This window comes from Cetorhinus maximus, unplaced genomic scaffold, assembly GCF_964194155.1.
Source record: "Cetorhinus maximus unplaced genomic scaffold, sCetMax3.hap1.1 HAP1_SCAFFOLD_553, whole genome shotgun sequence".
Taxonomy (NCBI): Eukaryota; Metazoa; Chordata; class Chondrichthyes; order Lamniformes; family Cetorhinidae; genus Cetorhinus; species Cetorhinus maximus.
The window spans coordinates 54,588-80,283 of NW_027596495.1; the positions used below are offsets into that span (position 1 = coordinate 54,588).

Consider the following 25,696-nt stretch of genomic DNA (forward strand, 5'->3'; position numbering starts at 1 on the left):
ATGAGTGAGTGACTGCGGTTTCAAGGGGTTAGTTTCAATCGAGGCAACTCTTCGCCACAAAATTCCTTCGCAGCTCAATGACAGATTACAGGAACACAGTATGCATCCCCCACACCTCTCCCCCTATTCCAAGACCTCATGCTATCAGGTTGCTTTCGATAGGAGCTTGGATGTGCTGCTGGAATCCTCATCCAATGCATTTTATGACTACACGAGGGCAAATGTTCAGGGTGGGAGTGAGATTATTTTAGGGGGAGGCTAGGGTTTCACATCTCTGAACCTGCCAGCTGCACGGTTTGGAGGTGAAGTTTCCAATGGCCTTCTGCAGTTTGTCTAGTAATCTACTCGGTTTTGGATTTATTGTTGCATGGGGAATTTCTACACTTGGGACAAGCGGTTATTGCAAGGAGATCGATTAGTGGTGTGAATCGGAATTAATCTTGCATAAATGCGATTTACAAATTAAGGCTCCAGGTTGCATCTATTGTTATTAAAATGCTCCTAACATGCCTCGGCTGTGCATTCCTCCTCATTTGGGAATACGGGTATCAGTTGCGTGCCCCTTAAGTCGGCCCACCCACCAGCGCTGTGATCCCTTCCTCCCGAAAGCCCTCCCCACCAGAGTGTTTTCATAGTTTCAATTTCTACTGCGCCATGGGTTCAGGTTGCAAGGTGGTGGTGCGGAGGTTCTGTTACCAGGCCAGCTCCCTGTGTGACTGTGGAAATCCCTTCCATCGTCCTGGAGCAGCATAATGTACAGGTTTCCCTCCCCCCAAAGCTCTCAGTCCTCCCACTGTAATCCTTGATCCCATAACGATTGTGGTGGACATCTCTGTCTTACCAACTGAATCATTTGAGGTGGACATTGATGCCCCATGTGGACCTCACCCTTCCCCACCTTGAGGCCTATTGCACAGTGACAGATAGAGACAACCCTATAAGACCATCGAGTGCTTGCCTCGCCACTACCTGCTCCCAATCTATGACTCCCCTGACTACGACTGTGCCATCTCCAGCCCAGTAATATGCCAGAAAACCCCAAAACGACATACGTGAGGTGGTGACCAGGCCCTGCACACCTTGCTGAGCACTATTGACAATGGACTGACATTACCCACCCGCCCCGCACAAGGGCAGTCTGTGTAACCTCAGCAATCTAAACTGAAGCACTTCTTTACTCGATTCTCCCTGACTCACTTTTGGGCTTCAGCCCTAGACTCACTTCCCATTCTGGCCCCCAAGGACGTTTCAACTACACCCCCCCATCCATTCTTTTGTCTGACTGTACCCTTCCCCAGTATTCCCCCCGCCCTCCAGTCAGGTCTTTGCCCTCCAGCCCCTTCTCTTGCCTCTGTTCTGTCCTGTCCTCACCCTCACCCCTAAGTCAAACCTTTGGCCTCCAGATCATTTCAACCCCCTGCTTCTGCCCTACCACTGGTCTGGTACATAGAGCCCTTGGCTCTGAAGCCACCCTGAAATCATTGTGCTGTTGCCTGCGCAACCTGGCACGGAGTTGGAGGTGCCACAAGCGATGTGCGATGTAAGGTAGGCAAACATGCCTCAAAGTCACGAGTGAAGTGCAGTTCCCCGGGTGTATGTCCCTTATATCAGATAGTGAATGATTCTGCTCTAATTTGACACCAGTGTGACCTTTTGGTCTAGCGTGGAGGCGCACTTTGGGCGAGCTGCCTTCATAATGAGCATTTAAGATATTCAAATGTATTCATTTGCCATTCCCGACATGGCGCAGTGGGAACCGTGTACCACCACTGAAGTCTGGAGTGGAGGGCCGTGACCTGTTTTCACGCTGACGTAAATCTGACTATTGTGCTCCCGTAATATTTTTACCTGCTGCCCACCATTAAGCCCACCACTGACAGGAGCAGAAAATCCCACCCATAGGGTACACCTACACACACGGACTGTAGCAGATCAAGAGGGTAGCTCACGGTCTTAAGGGCAAGTAGGGATGAGCAATAAACACTGGCATTACCAGGGGTACCCACATTCCATGAGCAAGTTAAAAAAATCTCCACCAACAATATACTGCAAACAAAGTTAGTTATTAAATCTGAATGTATAACCTCCATCCTAAGCAGGTTCCCAGCGTTAGTAGTAATATCCAGTTTGGGCCTCGGCTAGAACAGTGTGTCCAGTCCAGGACACCACACTTTAGGAAGGAATTAAGGCCTTGGAGAGGGAGTCAAGTGGACTTCAGTTACGTGAAGAGATTAGAGAAGCTGGGGTTGTTCATCTGAGAGCAGAGAAAGTTAATGAGAGATTTACTAGAGGTGCTCAAAGTTATCAGGGGTTTTGATTAAATTAATAAAGAAAAACTGATTCCATTGGGAGGAGGTTTCATAGCTAGAGGACAAATATTGTGAGTGATTGGCAAAAGAAGCAGAGGCAAGATAAGGAGAAAAAAATCTTGACGCAGCGAGCTCTCACGATATAGAATGCAATGTCTGAAACGATAGTTGGAAATATACCTGAGAGAGGAAAACTTTGCTAGGCTATGGCGAAGGAACAAGGTAGCAAATCAAATTGGATAGCTCTTTGAAACAACTGGCAAATAGTAATCAAATGCTCTATTGTAATTCCATTGCTTTTTATATGTTGTGCCCAATGTTCTATGATAAGCCACTTAGTGACCCACGTAGAAAAAATAGGGACACTTGTTATCAGCAGTACAACACATAATTGAGTGTGTTTGAGATAAAGGATATTAGGGTAAGTATTAGCATTCTCTTAAATATAGTCCACATTATACAATCAAGTTCTTCTCCAGGGTTTGGTCAGTGATTGAACATGCTACTTGCTAAAGATCAATAACAACCTTGGAAGAAAGAAGAGGTCCTACATTTTTTTTATAGAAGACAACATGATTTATTGGATATTGATATTAATGCTTGGACATTTCAACCTACCTTAGTCGGAAAATAGTAGATTCATCTGCTGAATCATCAACATCGAAGACATGGTTTGGAGGATACCAAGAGCGGTCTCTCTCACTCATCAGAGCAAAAAGGGTATAGTACACTGGTGGAATACCTGTTGAACCAAGGGCATCCAAGTTTAGCACAAGTGAAAATCATAACACTGTTGGTTCCTCAGCTATTAGCTTGTTCTTTGTTTTAACTATTGTTATGATGTATTTGGCCAGCATGAGAACCGTAAAACTATTGATACTCAATGTTGCTTTGAAATTGTAATTACCTGTCATCTAATTTTTCTGCGACTCATTATGGTCATGTACATTTCCTCAAACATTATTTGTTTATGCCAATGTAAGATCTAATGAATGATCTGTTTGCAATAGTGAACTTCAAAGTGTGTGAATAGAATTATGATCAGAGGGGTGAACATTTTAGTACAAAACTTGCTTTACGCCAAACCATTTGTTGACATGGTAAAGTCTTGGATATACATACAAACATACAACATTTACTATTGCTAAATTACAGCAATTGAGGGCATGTCAGGCTGCACATTAGTAGTTCATGTGTTTATGAGCACAAAGATATGACTGAAACCAATTCAAGCCTTTCTCCATACATAGGTTTTAAGCCCGCTCCATATGCAGAATAGTGGTTAGAATACTAGGGAAGGAGTGGGGGAGAATAGCGATTTACATGTGCACAGGCTAAGAAGTGTCTGCAAACAAAGTATTTCTGTGCCAATATCTGCATATTAAAATATGAAATCCTGAAACATCTCTCTAAACTGGTTAACAAAAAAGACAGTCTGCTCAAAGCACAGAGACGTAGCTAGGTTCAGCTCGAAATTATGTTGATACTCATTTCTTGGCTGGCAGTCCGACATGGTACTGAACAGAATGTGGAAGAAAATAAAACGTTACTGGAGAGAAAGGAAGTAAACAGGACCTTATGGCCACAGTTATTGCTAAAAAATTAAACCACAAACTACACTGGCAGCAAACTACAGAGGTGGGCATGTAGTTATCTCAGCTTGAACAGGAAAGGGTTGTTACGAAACATAAGGGAAATTACAATGATATAAACAGGTTTAAAATTGAAGTACACATTTTCTTCTCTGTGCTTTGTTCAAACAATTATTAGCAAGAATTACCCTCCCTGAACCCTCGCCGCACAAAATAAATAGCCACAACATTTCCCCTGCTTACATGTAGCAAGGTACTTTGGTAAGAAATGGCCTCTTAGCACACTATTACTTGGCATAGATCCAGGAAGAACACCACAATTGGATAAAAAGTTCTTCCCTGAAATTCTAAGCTTGAAATAAATTCTCCATCTTAACTTTATCTTGCGTCTTCAACTTGGCTTAAAAAAAACAGGCAGGAAAGAAAGATGGATGGCCCATCAAGCCAGCTCCACAGTTCCTATTGGACTAATCACCTTCTTCTGCACTGTATGATCCTATGACTTTATGACTATATGCTGGACGCAGAAAGTATGTCATTGACTGTAAGTCTGAAACTGCTAATGTAGGGGCCAAAGTAACTGGTGCAGTGTGGAGTTGCTTCCTCTTCGAAAAGTTTGTGCTTACAACACATGCAGCTTTAGATATGGGTCACTCACTCACATGCAAGAAAAGTTAGTACACCTGCTCAACCCAACACACCCTCAGATAATCACAGGCTGCAATTCATTGATTGCTAAACAAATCGAGTTATCAGGGCATTTCATTTTGAAGCATGAATTGGAGGTTATGCTGAGAAGATCTCCCCCTTCATCAAATCGTTTTCAGTGCTAGTGAAATAGAAGATCAGCATGAAGTCAGGATTGCCCAACACGATGTATATGGGAAATTCTCAATCCTCTAAACCCTGATTCAAATCCAACGCATCCAGCAAGAAAGGAGCATGTTTGGGTCAGATACCCAATTTACAAAACGGCTAGTTTTACACTATTAACATGAGCTATGATTCAAGTGTGTAAATTGGACATCTGACATGATCCCACTCTATTTTCAACGGGTGGATTAGGTTAAAATCAGGGTTCATGTGGGATAACAGAACATTATGGGCAGAATTTTACATTCCCTGGCTGGCAGCTTTGTAAGTGGGGGGGATGCTTCATATTCTTCAGATGGCCTTCCCACCGAGCTCTCGCCCTCCCCGAGGGAGAGGGGAGGGGGGAAGAAGTTGGGGGGGGGGGGGCGGTGGGGGCGAGGAGAGGCTCTTCATCAATGGCGTCCTTTTAACATCAGGCTGCCCCCATCCCATAAAAGTGGTTGCTGGTTAGCTTGATAATGTTCCTTGTAGTCAGTCATAAATGGAATGAGTTTTAATCTTCTGTGAGGGCAAATACTTTCAAAGCATCAATACCCTTTTGGGCACCTCCTTCAAATAGGGGTGGTCCTGGAAACACCTGTCCTTTTCCAAAGCTGCTCTGTTTCCCAATGAAAAGCAGTGTGCTCATTGTGTAAAATGGTTTTATTAGTATACAGCAACAAAGGTAATATGCTACTAAGTCAAGAAATGAAAAATAATAATAATCTTGATGGCACAAGTTATACCCTGGCTCCAGACAAAAAGGAATCTGCTAATTTCATAAACTGTTGCAACCTCTTGCAGAGCATCCAGGGAGACCACATCAAAATAGTATAGGCCATTCAGTCCCTCGAGCCTTTCAATGAGATCATGGCTGATCTATATATTAACCCCACCTACCTGCTTTGCTTCCACATCTTTATTTTGACCTTCAACTTCATGTACTACATGAAGGTTTTCTAATTATTCAGTATTTTTCACAGCAGCAGGCCACTTGGTTTTATGTACATTATATACATACTAGATAATATATATACATACTATATAATATATATATAATATATATAGACATAATTGTATGGAGAAGACTGACTGAAACATAGGGTCGTTTCCTCTCAGTCACTGTTCACATGTTCGTAACTTGGTTTTATGTACATTATATACATACTATATAATATATATATATACATGCTATATATATATAGACATAATTGTATGGAGAAGGCTGACAGAAACATAGGGTCGTTTCCTCTCGGTCACTGTTCACATGTTTGTAACTAACTAACTCAACATTTTTTTCTTATGCGTGAGCATTTTTAAGAGGAAATAACATAACAAAACAAAACTGTTTCAAAGCTGAGAGGAGGTAGAATGCACTGAGGTTACAATGTGTAACACCGTATAGTGGTAGGATAAGGTTTTGTTCCCAAATTCCAAAAGTGCCAGCAATTGCATCACAGTTGATTGTCAAACACAGGTATGAAATTAATAAATTAGTCATCTTGGATTAATCTGCCTCCAGGGTTTAGAATGGGAAAAGAGGTGAGAGCAGAAAACAATAAGTGACCAAAGAGGGAGCAGGAGAACATACACCGTCGGTATGGGCCCAATTTTAAGCTACCCTCTGCCTGCCGAAAACTGGACTCAGGGGGTGGGGGGGGGTGAGGGGCAATGACAGACAAAATAAGGCCAGCTACTTACCCGGTCTGATCCCACTGTCTTCCTACCTTGTTCCAATTTTACCCATGAGAACAGGCAAGCAGGACAACTGCATGTAGGTGTCACGGCCCTCTTCAAATAGACAGAGCAGAGACCTGACATATTTGAGTCCAGGTGCGCAAGTTTAGGTGGAGGCCTGAGTGAGGGAGCAGTGATGGCTTCGCCATCAGCCAGACCTGCCAGGAGACACACCATGGACCACAAAAGGCCCATGTGGGCAAGTAACTAAATTTAATTTGGTGGGCTGAGGGGGGCAGGAGTGCTCCTCCAGGGCTCCACAAAAAATAGCCATGGACTCCATTTGACTCAGGCTCCCCACCTCCCCATGGTCCAACCCTTCATTATTTGCTTGGGTCACCAACTGCGGCCTCCTGCCACCAACCCCTCTCCTGGACCGCCAACCAGGTAGCGGATCTGACCAGGTTCAGGAGGGTCAGCGAGAAAATTGACGATGGCAACAGGAGCCGACTGTTAAGATCCATATCCTCAGGCCGAGCAGGTTTGCCTCCCACCGGAGCCAGCAATCCATACCCGATCTCCCCGCCCTTTAAAACCAGTTCATCACCTCTTTAAATGAATCATAGTATGTGTAAAAGGACTCGAAACATCAACTCTTTTCCTCTCCGCCGATGCTGCCAGACCTGCTGAGTTTTTGCAGGTAATTCCGTTTTTGTTACAGTCACAGTAATATTGAACAGCATGAACAAGAGCATATATAAACCACATGCATGGATAATGCTGACAGGATTTAAAGGAACGAGATAAGAGTTGTGAATGCAGCAAATAAAATACAGACAACAGATTTAAGCAGAGAAAATAAATATAATTGAATTACTGGTCAGTGATTTTCAAATTCAAACAACTACAGAAAGCTGGATAACGACACACTTAACAAGTGGTCAGTGTGGATTAAATGGAACGGTCATACTTGACTTTTGAATAAATAACCGAAAGAGTAGATAAGGGTAAGGCAATGGATGTAATACATATGGACCTTCAAGCGACTTGATATGGTACCAAATAATAGGCTCATGAGTAGGTGGAATCAGGACAAAAAGCTGAATGGACAGCAAACTAGCTAGTGCAGTGGTTAAACAGAAGTTACTCTTTCTGGCAGAAGCTGAGAAGTGGTGTTCCGCATGGATCAGTCCTGGGACCTCTTGCAACATTGTTCACGATTAACATTTAATGATTTGGTAGGAATCGGAAGTACAATATCAAAATTTGTGGAGGACCCCAGACTGAGGGTTTCGTTTTTCTTCAATTTATTTGTCCACAGGGTGTGAGTATTGCTGGGGAGGCCAACGTTTATTACCCATCCCTAACAGCACGAGAAGGCGGCTAACACTGAGGGAGACTGCAACAAAACACAAGACGACATTAAGAAACTTGCAGAATGGCCGTGCAAATGGTAAAGTTATTCTGATATAGAGAAGTGTGAGGTGGTGCATTTTGGTCGGGGGTGGGGAATAAAGAGGCCACTTACTCCTTGAAAAATAAAGCTCCAAATGGGGTAGTGGTAAAAAAAGGGATCTAGCGGTCCAGATTCACAATCATTAAAAAGAGCAAACAGGTGAGCAAAGCAATGGGAATGCAAAACACTGGGTTGCATTTTTAGGAAAGCAGAACTCGAAAGCAGATAGGTTATACTCAACTTATATAGAACTTTGGTTAGATCAGAGGTATTGGGTATAGTCTTGACTTCTAGATTACAAAAAGTATACAGGGAAGCATTGGAAAAAGTGCAAACTGACAAGGATAATACCAGCACTGAGAGGAATGATTGAACAGGCTCTAGAAAAAAGGATGCGAGGTGATCTGATAGTGGTCTTAATGGGTTCAATGAGATAGACGTAGATAACAAGGGTCAGATTTTCCGATCTCAGATCAGGTCAGAATGGAGACAGGCAGAAAAAAAAACGGCCGCTACATCGCCTGGCCGGAAGTTCTGCCTCTGCTTCCGTTGTCAGCGAATTTCATGAGAAGGGGGAAGAAAGCACTAGCCTTGGAACTGACCCACGCTCATTAACAGGTCAATTAAACTGCTCAAGGGCATATTAAAAGCCCGATTTTTAGAAGTTTTGGAACATTGGTGGAGATGGCTGGCCTTTCCGAGCTCTCAGCCTTCAGACATAGTGAGGGCTGGCATGCAGCAAGTCGGAGGCAAGTCAGGACACAAGAAAACTTTGTGGAGAATAGTGGCATGGTGTAAGATGGTGGGTTACCTATCTTATGAAGAGCAGCACGCAATAAAGGGTGGAAAGTCTATTGAAGGTGGCAGGAAGGGTCATACTGGTGGCAGTCCATGTGGAAGCAAATACATATGAAGAGATACTCTGGAACCTCTTCAGTCCGAAAATCTATTGTTCAGAAATGCCGGTTGTTTGGAATCTTTCTGAGCAGTCTCACTGAGCAGACCAAGTAACTCAGGGCCTCATTTTAGTACTGCACTTTGGGTGGAGAAACATGGAAGGTACAGTTCTTGGATAAGTAAAACCATTTTTATCAATGCTTTATAATGTTTTATCACTGTCTTACATTTCAGGTAAATATTTATATCCAGTGTTTTCCAGTTCACACAGTTGTGGTTGGGCATTCTAATATCATTTTATAAACCAGAAAATTCTGAAATCCAGAAAACTTGGCACCAAGCATTCTGGAATGGAGAGGTTATACAGTAATATTGAGGTCTTACACACAAGGATTGCCTTAAACTCCCAGTATTGAAACTCTTTCGAGTTATCAACAGTCACAGATTGCAACTCTTTCGAGTACAATCACAGTTCTTGGTTTCCAGGAGTGGGACATGAACCCACAACCCTCTGATTCAAAGGCGAGGGTGCTATGAACTGAGCCACAGCTGACACCTCCCCCCCCCCCCCCAGTATTGAAGGTGTACAGCAGTGTTCTCTAGGGTCCTAGGTTTGGGAAAGGCAGGAGGGAATTGACCAAGAATGCCGTGCAGGTTAATGATTGGCTGACCACATGGTTTGGAAGCAGCAATTCTACTGCTTTAAACTTAGGAGCACTTAGAGAACCATTTTACAGGTGCCCTTTCATCCTGCCCACTCTGGAGGCAGCCTGCCTCTGTTCCCACATCTTGGCAGCCTCATTGGATGGCAGAACCGTTCTCTTACTCAAGTAAGGCCCCGACATGGGAATATCGCTGCTGGTTCTGGTTTCGCGACCCGGAATCGAACCCACCCGCCGTTTCTCTTCTCCTATGGGGAAAATCCAGCCTCAAGTTTTCACTTGTCAGGGAATCCAAACCTGAGGGTCATAAATATAAGATAATTCAGGAAGGAATTCAGGAGAAACTTCTTTACTCAGAGTGGCGGGAATGTGGAGTTGATTACCGCATGGGATGGTTGAGTTGATTTATGTAGGTGAATTGAAGGAGAAGTGAGGTGAGTACATGAAGGAGAGAGGGATGGAAGAATAGCTCGGTAGGCGAAGATAAAGGTGTGAGGCAGCTCTTGTGGAGTGTGAAGACTGATATGTTTCTATTAAGCTAAATGGCCTGTTTATGCGCTGTACAATTCGAAGTAAAATTTGACTAGGGGTAGGGTGGGGGTGTGTGGGGACAAGCAAAAGTGTGAGTAATCAACCATGCTAGGAACTTCCGTTGCAGCCCAAAATAAACTGACTGCTGCAGAAAGTATATATCTGTTACATTTTCTCAGAGATCATATGAATGATCTGAATCTGTGCAACCTCTGACAATAACAATGAAGAAAGACATCCATGTAACTTGCTGCAGCATAAATCCAGCTGTTTACTTAATCATTGAACTCCTCCCTTTGTGACCCAGCCAACTAATTTACCTAGTCAAAAAACCATCTCTTAATCACCTATCTTCATTCTTTTGGGGGTTTTCAACCTCTTCTGGCGGATTTTCTGGTTCTATATTTAAGCACATTATTCACACCATAACAGGAAGTTTAATAGCTTCTGTCAGTTTAAAATTGAGGAGCATTAAGAGTGTCGTGAGTGAAATTGACATCATGTAATCAGAAAAATGTTCAATATTTCCAGTCAGCAGCAGCTCAGTGTGTACATTAAAAAATCAAACATCCTGTTGCCTTTGGGGCTGTAGTGACTGATAGGGCAACTCCCTGGCGTGCTGGACATTCAAACCCATTGTCTGTCAGCAGGGCTGCTTGTCTTGTCCAAACAATGATGTACACAACAGTAATGTTGATCTACAGTGCTATTGTAACGTCGACCCCAAAGGTTACAAATTGGTCAGAGTTTCTTTCTTCTAAAATATTTATATTTGTAGAAACACTTGAGACTTTGCCCTCTCCGCAGCGTAAATTGCATCTCCCTATGACGTTACAGATCCACTGGGTCCCATACCGGTTGCCGCCTACGTGTGGCCTTTGTCTGCCTTCCAGGAACTCTGAAACCACTCTAACACACTTCCAGAGACTTTGTAAAAGCAAAAGTGACTCTAAAGAGCTGTGAGAATCTGGAACAGGGAGTGGTTGAAGCACATTGTATAGATGCAGTTAAGGGGAAATTATACGTGCAGATGAGGGAGAAGGAAATTGATGGTTACAATAGTAAATTTCGATGAGGAAAGATGGAAGGAAGCTCGAGCGGAGCATAAACACTATTGGGATGAATGGCTTGTTTCTGTGCTGTATATCCTATGTAAAATTCCTTCCCTGCAAGTTGGGTGCCTTATCCTTATACCATTATTTAAAAGTATATGCTCAAGGTCACCCTAAAGCACGAAGCCATTAACACCATTGACTGGGAGGAGAATGCTGCCGATTGCTAGGCATGGCACCACCTGGTCCATCAAGGCGCAAGCCATTTCGAGGCTCAGTGACTTGACAGCGAGGCAGAACGGCGGCAGCAGAGGAAGGAGAAGGAAGCCAATGCAAGGCTGCAATTTTCACTCCCCTACGCAACAACGTGCCCCTTCTGCGGGAGAACATGTGAATCCAGAATTGGGCTCCTCAGTCATCTGAAGTCTCACCAAGCCTGGCGGACATCATCCTCAATTCCGAGGGGCTGCCAATGACGATGGCTTTAAATAATACTCGTGCTGGGCCCTTCTTGCAGCTGAACACAAGTTCTTTGGTGAGTGACAAGCAAAATATGTTGAATGGATCTGCATGATCTGAGTTTGGAAGTAGATCGTCAAACAGGTCAGTGCGACTGTTTGACATCATAACAGTGCCAACTTGGAGGACTTTCAGCTCATGCAGGGCACACCTGCATGAGGGCCCTTTCCCAGCATGGGGTATCGAGCAGGCTGCACCAGAAGCAGCTGGAGGCTCTGCACCCATCTGAGGAGGGTTCTAATTGGACACCTTCAGCAGATTGAACCAGGTGGCTTTTTTGGTTCTGTGTTTAAGCACATTATTCACACCATAACAGGAAGTTTAATAGCTTCTGTCAGTTTAAAATTGTGGAACATTAAGAGAGTCGTGAGTGAAATTGACTTTCAGGTTAAGGTCCCAAAGATTAAGCCGTCTCCTGTTTTAAAACCAAACGGGAAAATTTAGTCCTTTGTATTCTCTTCACACATTGCACATGACAATCATCATTAATTGTGTAAAAACCCACCTGGTTCACTGAAGTCCTGAGGAAATCGGTCATCCTTTCCTTACCTGGTCTGGCCCACATGTGGCTCCAGACCCACAGGAATGTGATTGACTCTTAACTGCCCTCTGAAATGGCCTAGGAAGCCACTCAGTTTAGTGGCAAGAAGGGATGGGCAAGAAATGCTGGCCTTGCCATCGAGGCCCACACCCCATGAAAGAATAAAATAAACCTTTAGTGTGGAACCTTACTTATTGAAAATCCAATTTTACTAATGGGTCTTGTTTATCTACCCAATAGTTATATACTCAAGAAACTCTAATAAATTTGTCAAACATAATTTCCCTTTCGTAAAACTATGTTGACTCTGCCTAATCATGTTATAATTTTCTCGGTGCCCTTCCTTAATTATGGATTCCTGCATCGCCCAGATACTGCATAGAATTAATAGTCACATGGAAAAATGTGGATTGATTCGGAAGAGTCAGCATGGATTTGTTACAGGAAAATTGTGTCTAACTAACTTGCTCAAGTTTTTTTTTTAAAGAGGTAACAGAGATGGTTGATCAGGGCAAGACCGCTAATGTGGTGTACATAGATTTCCAAAAGGCTTTCAATACAGTGCCACACAAAGACTTGAGGAAAATTATAGGTTATGGAATAAAAGGCAGTAGCAATGTGGGTACAAAATTGGTTGAGGGATAGGAAACAGTATTGGTTAATGGGTATTTTTCAGGCTTGAGGAAGGTTTGAGGTGGAGTTCCCCAGGGGTCGGTATTGGGACCCTTGCTTTTCCTGATATACAGAACGAGCTACATCGTAGCGTGCAGGGGACAATTTCAAAGTTTGCGGACGACACAAAATTTCGGAGAATTGTAAATTGTGAGGAGGCCAGTGTAGAACTTCAAAAGGACATTGACACTTTGGTGGAGTGGGCAGATAGGTGGCAGATAAAGGTCAATGTGGAGAAGTGTGAGGTGATACACTTTGGTACAAAGAACACGGAGACACAGTATAAAATAAAGGGTACTATTCTAAAGGGTGTGCAGGAGCAGAGAAACCTGGGTGTAAATGTACATAAGTCATTAAAGGTGGCAGGGCAGGTAGAGAGAGCTGTTTCTAAAGCATACAGTATTCTAGGCTTCATTAATAGGTTCATAGAGTGCTACAGCAGGAAGGTTATGATGAACTTATAAAAGACACTGGTCAGACCTCAGCTGGAGTATTGTGTGCAGTTCTGGGCGCCACACTATAAGAAGGATGTGAATGCATTGGAGAGAGTGCAGAAGAGGTTTACGAGAGTGGTTCCAAGGATGAGATGCTTCAGTTATGAGGAAAGATTGGAGAAGTTGGGGCTGTTTTCCTTGGAGAGGAGAAGGCTAAGAGGAGACTTGATAGAAGTTTTCAAAACAGTCAGGGGTCTGGGCAGAGTAGATAGGGAGAAACTGTTCCTGCTCGTAAATGGATCGAGAACCGGAGGGTACAGTTTTAAAGTGTTTTGCAAAAGAAGCAAATGCAAGGTGAGAACAAACATTTTCACACAGCAAGTTGTTAGGATTTGGAATGCACTGCAGGAAGTGTGGTGGTGGCAGGTTCAATTGAGGCATGCAAGAGGGCATTGGGTGATTATTTAAACAGAAACACTGTGCAGGGTTACAGGAAAAAGGCAGGAGATCAGCACTAAGTTAAAGACAAAATACCTGCGGATGCTGGAAATCTGAAACAAAAACAAAAAATGCTGGAAAAACTCAGAGCTCTGAAGAAGAGTCATACGGACTCGAATGTTAACTCTGTCTTTCTCTCCACAGATGCTGTCAGACCTGCTGAGCTTTTCCAGCATTTTTTGTTTTCGTGGCACTAAATTAAAATGCTCCGAGATGGTGCAGACACAATGGACTGAATGGACCTCCTTCTACACCATAACAATTCTGTGACTGATGTAAGATTAACTGTCCTGTGCTTTCCAATTTCTCTCTCCCCCTGCTTTCTTAAATAGCGGTACTACATTTTCTGCCTTCCAATCTACTGGGGCCGTTCCAGAACTAGGTAATTTTAGAAGATCACAACCAGTCCATCCACTAAATCTGCAGCCACCTCATTTAGAACCCTAGGATGTAAGCCATCAGGTCCAGGAGATTTGCTGGCTTTCAACCCCATTAATTTCTCCAACACTTTTTCTTTACTAATATTAATTATTGTAAGTTCTTCATCGGTTTTAGACCCTTCTGGAATGCTTTTCATGTCTTCTACTATAAAGACAGACACAAAATATTTAACATCTCCATCATTTCCTTATTCTCCAATATAATTTCTCCTATCTCATTTATTAAGGACCCACATAACATACAAACATAGATAATGGGAGGTCATGGTCATTCGGCCCTTCGAGCCTGCTTCATCATTCATTATGATCATGGCTAATCCTCTGTCTCAACGCCATACTCCTGCTCTCTCCCCATACCCCTTGATACCTTCAGAGCCTATCCTGCTTCTACTGCTCTCTTCCTTATTATGGGCGTGTAAAAGCTCTTACATTCTGCAGTTTTTATATTTCTTGCTGGCTTATTCTCATTCTATTTTCTCCTCCTTTATCAATTTTTTGCTCAACCTTTCCTGGTATCAAAAACTCTCCCAATTCTCAAGCTGACTACTTTTCTTGAAATATTAAAGGCTGCTTCTTTTAATTTATTTCTATCCTTAAATTCTTTAGTTAGTCACAGATGAATCACTTCTCCTATTGAGTTTTTATTTCTCAACTATGGTAGATTTACTGAGAATTATGAAATATTTCTATAAATGTTCATCTACAGTCATACCTTTTAATCTAATTTTCCAATCTACCCTAACCTACTCGCCCCACGTACTGTTCATGTTCAATAGTCTAGCTTTGAACTTATGTGCCTTACTCTCAAACTTGACATGAAATTCTATCATATTATGATCATTCTTTCCCAGAGAACTCTTTACCATGAGACTACTAATTCGCCTTTTCCATTACACAAAACAAGATCTAAAGTATTCTCTTCCCTTGTTGGTTGCATGATGTAGCGTTCTAGGAAACTGTTTTGGATGCACTCCATACATTCCATACATAATAGCACAGTGGCTGAGAAGAATTCGTACAAAATTCTAAAATTCTGCTATTGCCAAATTATTTGTAGACTCGTTTTATTCTTCTACATTGATCATTGCCTTTCAGCAGTATATTATTTTTGAATCACAATGCGGTATTTCAAAACATTTACAGGACAGAGTTTATGAACCAAACCATGCAAAGGGAATATAGCATGGCACAATTTCCCGATCCAGTGACTCCTCAGCTGCTCTCAGCATCATTGAGCTCAATTTAATGTTGGCAACAAGGGTCTCGCCTGCCAGCTAGGGAACTTGGAAGAAACTCGGGTTGCCTCGGCTGGGGAAGGCCCGCCAGAATTAAGCGCTCATAAGATACTTAACTCGTCAGTGTTGTGCATTCCCCTGGAATTAGGGCCAGTAGCTTTTTGTTGGTCCGGTGCAGTGGCTGCTGCCGGTAACACACTCACCAGGGGCCCAGGATCAACAGGGACCCAGGCCAAAGGTAAGCGAGGACAGGATGGTGGTTGTAGGGAGGAGTTGCTAGCTGGAAGGGGGAGGGGGTCAGAAGAAAGGTCAGGAGGATGGTTCTCAGTGCCCCCCCCCCCCGTCCCCAGGAGACAGCCATAGTCATCAAGTAGGGAAAATACAAATGCCTTTCTCCACATCTCAACAATAAACCTTAAAACACTCCTCTCTGAGAAGGTGATTGGGGGAAGAGAAGCTAGGGCAATCAATGTTATAAATGGATTTACTGTTATTCTCTGATTGGTGTTTGCCTTAAGAGTAGTACGGGGAAGAGGCCAGAACGGAGGCTTTATCATCTACAGAAAGCACCTGGTATGACAATAATCACAATAGGGAAAACACCGAGAAAGTACCTAATTTCAAGCTCTGAAAGTATCAAGCATTCAATCACTGGTTGAGGTGACTAAGATCCTTAAAGGGCCTCTTTCCTGTCTCTATGTAACCATGATAAGAGAAGGAACAGAGAGTGAAAATTTGAAAGATAATTTTCTTGGTTTGCTATCTCTGCTACCCCCAAGAAGGGTAAGGATAAAAGTGAATTAAAAAATACAGATGATACTAATTGTAGAAGGGGAGATAAGAAAACAAATTATACAGATTTTAAGAAAGGGAATGCATTTGTACGCACAGACAATTTTGTTTTGAAAACAGAGGGAGCAATCTTAACCAAATAAGTGTCAGCCTTTTCCAGTATTTTCAGTGAGAACCTGCACTACAATAGTTGATCAACCCATCTTCTGGCACAACTGAAGGGCACTACTATTCAAATCAAATGTAAACATTCAGATGTCACAGAAGAACATTTAAAAAATGATCTAATTATCACAAAAGTAAAACAAAGTGCTATGAACCAATATAATCTGATTAGAAATTCTCTAGGCTGCAAATTGTTGTGCTTTATAAATAGTGAGAAAATGCAAAGTCCTCAGAGTGCATTACAGAAACTAAACTATTACAACAAATTAAAATAAGAAAACAAAATACAAACACCCTTGCTGCAATAGCAATAGGCGTGACCTTCCTCATAGAAGCAAAAGATACGTGCCCAGGTGACGCAACAAGCAGTTGAGCCACACAGATTAGGAACGCCCCGGTTCTATCAGACTATGTTCAATTAGCAGATCTAACCCAATTGGCCTCAGTAGACCTCTATGAGAGGCAAGGGCAAGTTGCTCAGGCCATCCAATCATCGCTATGTAGCAAAACCTGGTGTAAACACATTTTTGTAGACTTAATTCTCACCTAACAATCAGCATGTGGCTGGCCTCAGACATGAAAACTGCCCATTTGAAAATATCAGAGAATTTCTGGAAACATGCCATAACAAGGAGTCAATGCTTTTTTTAAAAATAGGGGGAAGGGGAGGGGAAGGTGGTCAGAAGGAAGAGAAAGAGGAAAAGGGAGAAAATTGGTGAGAGACAGGAAGAAAATAATCAACTCCCACTGGTTTCATTTAGAACGACTTCCCACGAGCAATGACTCAATCATTTCCTTGAAGCTATTACAATCTGCACTTTCCATTCCCTTTTACAAAAACAAACAATAGTATCAGATTCTGGGGAACCCCTAGCATGCACCACCTTGTTATGCTAAAATATATGGAAGGGGAAATCGCCAGAAAATTAAGTAAGGGGAATCACTGGCTAAAATCTAATGGAGGCAACAGGGATCTTGGTCGCTGGCTTAAGAGCCAGCAAGAGCCATGCATTCTCTTTTCAGGAAGGCCCACCACTTCTTGTGCCATTCAAGCACTTGACAGGCGAGTTGCAGATCTTTGCCCGGGATCAAGTACTCAGGGGCAGAAGTTCTGTATGCCAAGAGCTGCTGGCTAATCAGAGGCTGGCAGCTCAACTGAACTGCAGCGCCACTAGGAAGGTGGTGGCTGCTGCTGGTATGACAGCAACCCCCTCCACCCCAACTCCCTCCCACCCCAATCCGAGGACCACTTCTGTCACTGGACCCGAGGCCACAGGTGGGTGATGGAGAGAGGAGGGTCGCGGGGTGGGGGTTGAAGGGGAGTGGGGGAGGGAGGATGGCAGCAAAGACAGGGGGTGGCTCTCAGCGGGCTCCTCGATCAGACACTGTGTGCCTTTGAATGGGGGACCCTCCCCAAGAGCCCACAAGCAACCCCACACGGGTTTGTAGGTTGTGCTACAGACGTGGCGAGTCCCCTGCCCGCTGCTGTGTAAGCCCAAACACTTCAAGTTATCATGATTATCATTTGGTACTTCTCATATTCCATAATGCACCAAATAATCTCTAATATTTATTAATATGCACAACTAAGTGCTGAGCCAAGCTGATCTCATCGAGGCTGGCAGCTTGGGAGCTACTACTGGTTTCAATACTCCTAGAGTAGGAAAGGGTTAAAAATATTAGGCAAAGTTCCAATCCTTTACTGCTATCCAGTGCCTCCTGATGGAGAGGGTATGAACACTGGGTGACGGTGGGGCAATGTGTTGCTGTGATCCCCACCCTGAAAAGTCTGGCAACACATCTGGACGAAGCTGCAAGGGTGAGACAGAGAGAGTTATCAACAGCCAGATCTGCCCCTCAACAAGTCAAACAGCTACAGTATACAAAATCAAATAATTTTTAAAAATATTCAATGAAATCACAATGTAAACACTGTACCATGAAAAATGTTATTAATAAATCAAATGCCAAAGTGACTCTTTTTTACGATGACATTTATATCATGCCCTATTAAATATTCTAGTAACCTTTCTTTTGCAGCTAATTTGTGCACATCAAGATCCACAAAGAGAAATGATATCAAAGACGAATTAATCTGTTTTAGGTGGTACTGTTTGAGGGAGGAATCGAGGCCAGTGGCTTGGAGAGCTCCTGACCCTTCTGAGTTTCGCTACAGGATCTATTAGAGTCAAGTAGGCAGACAGCCTAGGCCTTGGTTTAATGGAGGATGACACCTCCGACTAGAGGTCATTCCCTCAGCACTGCAGACATGTAAGCTGGATTCTGGGCTCATGTCCTGGAGTGAGACTTGAACCAAAGGATCTCTAACTCAGACATTAGAGTCCTACCAACTGAGCCTAAGTGGTCAGCATATAACATTAAAAAAAATTACTAGAAATTTAGTATCTTTAATTTTCTTGCTTCACTTTTCATTATTTTCATCACATCATTGTTTTTTTATCAAGGGTCATTGCTTAGCAATAACCTGCTCACTGACGCTCAGTTTGGGTTCCACCAGGGCCACTCAGCTCCTGACCGACGTCAAGCCAGCATTTGACTGAGTGTAGCATCAAGGAGTCCAAGCAAAACTGGAGTCAATGGGGATCAGGGGGAAAACCCTCCGCTGTTTGGAATCATACCTAACATAAAGGAAGGTGATTGTGGTTGTTGGAGGTCAATCATCTCAGCTCCAGGACATAACTGCAGAAGTTCCTCAGGGTAGTGTCCCAGGCCTGACCATCTTCAGCTGCTTCATCAATGATTTTCCTTCCATCATAAAGTTCAAAAGTGGGGATGTTCGCTGATGATTGCACAATGTTCAGCACCATTCGTGACTCCCCAGATACCGAAGCAGTCCATGTTCAAATGCAGCAAGACCTGGACAATATCCAGGTTTGGGCTGGCAAGTGGCAAGTAACATTCGAACCACACAAGTGCCAGGCGATTACCATCTTCAACAAGACGGAATCTAACCATTGCTCCTTGATGTTCACTGGCATTACCATCATTGAATCCCCATTATCAACATCCTGGAGGTTACCATTGACCAGAAGCTGGAATGGACTAGCCATATACATACTGTGGCTACAAGAGCAGATCAGAGACTAGGAATCCTGCAGAAAGTAACTCACCTCCTGACTCCCTAAAGCCTGTCCACCACCTACAAGGCACAAGTCAAAAGTGTGATAGCATACTCTCCATTTGCCTGGATGAGTGCAGTTCCAACAGCATTCAAGAAGTTGACGCCAACCAGGATAAAGCTGCCCACTTGATTGGCACCCCATACACAAACACTCACTCCCTCCACCACTGATGCACTGTGGCAGCAGTGTGTACCATCTACAAGATGCATTGCAGGAACTCACCAAGGCTCCTTAGACAGCACCTTCTAAACCCGCGACCACTAACATCTAGAAGGGCAAGGGCAGCAGATAGATGGGAACAGCACCACCTGGAAGTTCCCCTCCAAGTCACTCATCATCCTGACTTGGAAATATATTGCCGTTCCTTCACAGTCGCTGGGTTAAAATCTTGGAACTCCCTCCCTAACAGTACTGTGGGAGTACCTACACCGCATGGACTGCAGCCATTCAAGAAGGCAGCTTGCCACCACCTTCAAGAGCAATTAGGAATGGCCAATAAATGCTGGCATAGCCAATGAAGCCCACATCCCATGAATGAATAAGAAGAAAAAGTTGTTTTTGGATTCATAAATGCAACTTTGCTTTCTGAAATACCCACCATACTAAGATTTTTTTTCTTTATTCTTTCCTGGGATGCGGGCATTGCTGACAAGGCCAGCATTTGTTGCCCATCTCTGAATCCCTTGAACTGAATGACTTGCTAGACCATTTCAGAAGGCAGTTAAGAGTCAACCTAATTTCTGTGGGTCTGCAGTCACATGTAGCTCAGACCAGGTAAGGATGGCAGATTTCCTTCCCTAAAGGACATTAGTCATATGGTAGTAAAGAACTTAAGCATTGCTGAAAAAAATACATTTTTTGTTGAAGCTTTTCATCCCATACTCATCAGGACAATTCACAAGAAAATGCCAATGTCAGGGGACATTGGCAAGTGAACACTTTAACAAAAGATATTTGTTATATATGGCAATGTAAAATTGGGGGTGCATTTAGTATATGACAATGTGAGATTGTTATATACAAGATGCACCCCCAAGACTCCTTTGACAGCATCCTCCAAACCTGCAACCTCTACCACCTCGAAAGACAAAGGCAGCAAATGCACGGGAAGACCACCACCTGCAAGTTCCCTTCTGAGCCACATGCCAACCTGGCTTGGAAATATATTGCCGTTCCTTCACTGTCACTGGGTTAAAAACCATGCAACTCCTTTTCCTAACAACACTGTGGGCACACCTACACAAGTTGGACTGCAGCAGTTCAAGAAGGTGGCTCACCACCACCTTCCCAAGTGCAGTAAGGGATGGGAAACAAATGCTGACCTAGCCAGTGACACTCACATCCCAAGAATGAATTTTTAAAAATTGTGTATGTCACCGGCTAGGCAGGATTTAACGGTCATGCCTCATTCCTCTGAGGGCATTTATGAGTCAACCATTTGTATGGGACTTGAGTGATTGGTACACCACAACAATTAGGGATAACAGATTCTCTTCCCTTAGGGACATTACTGTACTTGTGTGGCCGATTTCTGGCATATGCGACAAATCGTTGTTTAATTAAAACTAAGCATATTTATGAGATAGTGGAGGGTCAAAAACTTCATAATGGTTCAGACAGTGAGTAGCTGCGACATTCAAGCCATGAGATCCCACTTTCCACCCCAGTCTGTGTTGTGTAGGTAATTTAAACCAAGTAGGCGAGCTATCATTGGCAACCCTTGCGGCTCTGGGTTATAGGGAAGGAGTGAAAAAAAATCAAGACCAATGTTCCAGCTCTGGATTAGCAACACTTCCCAAAAGCAGATGGATGTTGACAGCTACTGAAGCCAGAATCAGGCTCAGCTTCAATAATCCTGTGGTCACGTAATCTATTAACACCCATTTTCTAGAAGAATGACTGCTTTGGCAGGACATAAAGGGGTGCCTCGTACTGATGAAACAAGCTCAAAAACATTACCGCCTTTAAAACAAACACATAAGGGAGAAACTCAGCAGAAAAGAAGGATAGAACAAAACAATATAGAGGGCTTGGATCCATAGGCAAATTCTTCAGAACAAATCCTTTGGTTGACTTAATGTTTACTTTAACCAGGCACAAACTCTCACTCGGCAGTGTCATAGCTTGTTTTCTTCAGAGTTTCCCTCAACTCATTAAACACAGCGTTATGTTTAGTAAAATTATGAAGAGATGATATAGCAGCAATGTAGAACAGCTGTGGATCAGGATCTCTTATGGAGACTATTCGCTTTACATCTATGATCAAAGCTGGTTCCAAATGTAATGAGAGCCCCCAAACGGTGAACAATTACAACATTGCTGACCTTATGTTGTGAGATTTGGATGAGTATTACAGCTACCACTGCAGATCAAATATTTTTTTCAGAAACTACTTACCCATATATAGCAAGATCACACAACATGATTTACATTCCCAGTGGGTACAGTAAAGGGCTCAGAACGTTTTAGGTTTCCACTGTTGCTAGGCCAAGGGTGAACGTAAACAAGGAGATCAGGGATCATGCTGAGTCGAGAGCCTCCTGTAGAGGAGGCATTAGAGATAACTGGTTCAGTCGTAGTCAGAAATAAAAACAAAGAATGTTGGAAAAACTCAGCCGGTCAGGCAGCATCTGTAAAGAAAAACAGAGTTAACATTCTGCTGAAAGGTCACTCGACCTGAAATGTTAACTCCCTTTCTCTCCACAGATGCTGCCTGACCTGCTGAGATTTTCCAGCACTTCTTGTTTTTATTTCAGATTGCCAGTATCTGCAATATTTTGCTTTTGTGTCAGTAGTAGTTGAAACATTACAGATGGGAAAGGTGAAGTTCCAATCCTCGCTCTGTGCTTAATTAGCATGATGGAAGGAACTGTGCAGATGCTTAAGGATGCCTGATTGGGGAGAGGGCAAGGTAGTTGAACTGGCCAAGTGATCTTAAGACCACTTGTTCACAAAAAAGACCTGGAGAGAAAAAATTGCTTTTAATGATTTTTCTTAAGCTAACTTTTATTTCCACAAAAAGGCACCAAGATGGAAGCTGATGAATCTGCTCAGTGGAAGTTCTTTTCCTCAAAGACTAAACGAGCATTTGGCTTGGCTAGATAATCAAATGAACGCCCATTTGTGTTGCAATATCCTTTGAATACAATCTGTGAACAAAGGAAGATAAAAAGAGAAACAGTAACACAGAAGGGCTTTTTCACCCAGCAAAGCAGTGAGGGCAGTCAGACAGTGTGAAAATGAAAATCATGAGATCTGTCGTTGAGGTGAAAAGGTTGGGAAATGCTGGAAAATACTGCTGGTTAGACGAGGCCAACATGTTTCTGTCAATTATGGTGATTCACTGATATCTGCTGGCATAGCATGTTCTTTATTTGACATTATCATGTAAAGTTAAGTTGTGTGGACTAGATTAATGAAGTGAATCTGGCCATATTGCCCATTTGTATGTTCACCTTACTGTGAAATGAACATAAGAAATAGTCGTCTGGTAGTACAGAATTTAAATGTTGCTGAAAAAAGACATCTTGTTGAAGCTTTTCATTTTGCACTCATTAGGACACTCACAAGAATACCAATGTCAATGCTCACCGTGCAAGTTTGATGCTGAAATAGGGCGCATCAAAGACATCCTGCAGGGTAATGGCTACCCTGATCAGATCATTTCACACTGTATATCGCGCAAGCTCATGAATGGGCCTAAGGCTGTCACTTTCAGCCCTGAAAAGTGCCCAGTCTACCTCAGATTACCCTGGAAGGCCAAGATATCGCAAGCATTTGAGCAACAGGTGAAGCTATCTGTTTCATGCTGCTGCTATGCAGTAGCAACACGAGTGATATTAACCACGAACAGGATGCTGCATCAAGCCAAAAAAACACACTGCCTATCACACAAATGAGTAATGTGGTATATGAATTTCAATGCCAGTGTGATGCTAGGTATGTAGGCCGTACATCCCAAAGACTGGCGGATCGTATCAAACATCATGTCCCTTCTGCTGCTCGCAACGGGCAAGATACAGACCGTACCCAACAAACCTGTGCTTGCAAAACTCTGAACACAGTGTCCAACATTAGATGTGATTCTGCGATTGGACAATATTTGCTAAATAATCCTCAGTGTACTAAAAATTACACTGACAGCCAATTTAAGATTGTCAGTTGGGCTCGCAGTGTGACACATTAATGTGTACTGGAAGCTACATTTATTAATGCTCAGGGCCTTGTTCTTTGCAGACAGAAAGAATATGTACCTGTTTCAGCTAAACAAAATAAGTGATAGCCATTTGCTGGTTCATTCCTCAGGGCAATGCTTTGACTAATCAGAGTCAAGCTGCCTGATGTAAAATTTCAAACAATTCTTGGCAGTTAACTGTCAGTCACCATTAGCTGGTGCATTCTCCATGGCACCGCCTCTACCAGAGTCCACTTGCCAACCAATCAACACTCTCTTCTCATACAGTATAAAGCTGTTGCTTCTGCTGACATTGGTATTCTTGTGATTGTCCTGATGAGCGCAAAACGAAAAGCTTCAACAAAATGTCTTTTCTCAGCAATACTCAATCATAAGAAATACAAGCAGGAATAGCCATTCAGTCCTTCGAGCCCACTCTGCCATTCAATGAGATCATGGCTGATCTTCTACTTCAATACCATTTTCCTGCACTATCCCTGTATCCCTTAATGTTTTTAATATGTAGAGATCGATCAATCTCAGTCTTGAACATATTCAACAACTGAGCCTCCACAGCCCTCTGGGGCAGAGAATTCCAAAGATTCACCACCCTTCAAGTGAAGAAATTCCTATCTCAGCAGTCCTAAATGGCCTGCCCCTTATTATAAGACTGTATCCACTGGTTCTAAACCCCCCCAGCCAGGGGAAACATCCTTCCTTCATCTACCCTGTCAAGTCCTGTAAGAATTTTGTAAGATTTAATGAGATCACCTCTCATTCTTCTAAACTCAAAGCATCTCAACAATTCATACTTGGCCTCAACTCACCAAGTTTTTGCTGGGTTTGTCTTCAGAGAGATTGAAGACGTGTAACAGACTCAAATAAATATCAGGTTCAGGTCACAATGGAGTATGACTGTTAACTCTTTAAATCATACGATTATACCAGTAGATAAAGAACAGTATGATTCAACCCCCACCACAAAACAAATACACCCCGATCGCTCACGAAAGCAACCAATGCTCTTTGATGAAGTAACGTAGAGGGTGTAATACAATTGGTGTTGTAAATATGAATTTCAAAAGATGATTGATAAAGAACTACATAACAGGCTTTTTAGCAAAATTTAAGGACACAGCATTAAAGCAGCACTGACATCATGGATACAAAATTGGCTAAGAGACAGAAAGTAGAAGGTGCTGGGTTGTTTTTCAAGTTGGAGGCAAGTATACAGTGGTATCCCCCAGGGATCAGCATTAGGACTGCTGCTCTTTTTGATTTTTATTAATGCCCTAGAGTTGGGTGTACAAGGCATAATTTCAACATTTGCAGATGATGCAAAACTCAAGAATATAATTAATAATGAGGAGACTTCAAGGGGATATGGGCAGTCTAACAAAATGGGCAGACACATGGTGGATGCAACTTAACACACAGATGTGTGAAGGGTGAATGGGGAGAGACAATGTAACGTAAATGGTACAATTTTAAAGGGGGTGCAGGAACAGAGTTGGGGTTGCACCTACATAAATCTTTGAAGGCTGCAGGGCAAGTTGAGAAGGCTGTTAAAACAGCATACAGGATCCTTGGCTTTATAAATTGAGGCATAGAGTACAACAGCAAGAAAGTTAAGCTAAACCTTTATAAATTACTGATTAGGCCCCAGTTGGAAAAGTGTGTTCATAAGAATCTAATAGAAGTTGGAGGAGTCTGTGTTTCCCATCAAGTCTGCACCGCCATTCAAGATCATGGCTGACCTTCTAACTCAACTCCAACTTCTTACATTATTCTGATACCCCTTAATTTCCTTTGCAGCAAAGTGTCTGAGCATCCATAGCTTTCTGGGGTACGGAATTGGAAAGATTCGCAACTCAAGTAAAGAAATTTCTCACCTCAGTCCTAAATGACTGCTCCCTTATTCTGAGACTGTGACCCCTTGTTCTAGATGCCCCAGCCAGGAGAAATATCTTCTCGATATCTACCCTGTCAAGCCCCTTAAGAATGTTCCAGGTTTCAGTTAGATCATTTTCCTAAACTCCAAGGAATATAGGCCAA

General features: G+C 42.9%; 1 protein-coding gene across 8 annotated transcripts in view; it reads right to left on the bottom strand.

The window, feature by feature from the left end:
• Positions 1 to 25,696, bottom strand: part of LOC144674097 (tyrosine-protein kinase JAK2-like) — a 230,731-nt gene that overhangs the window by 51,122 nt on the left and 153,913 nt on the right. For all 8 annotated transcript variants that reach the window (XM_078535606.1, XM_078535607.1, XM_078535608.1 and 5 more), the window contains one exon: positions 2,928 to 3,051. In XM_078535606.1, the coding sequence (XP_078391732.1) occupies positions 2,928 to 3,051 (124 nt within the window). The remainder of the gene's footprint in view (positions 1 to 2,927; positions 3,052 to 25,696) is intronic.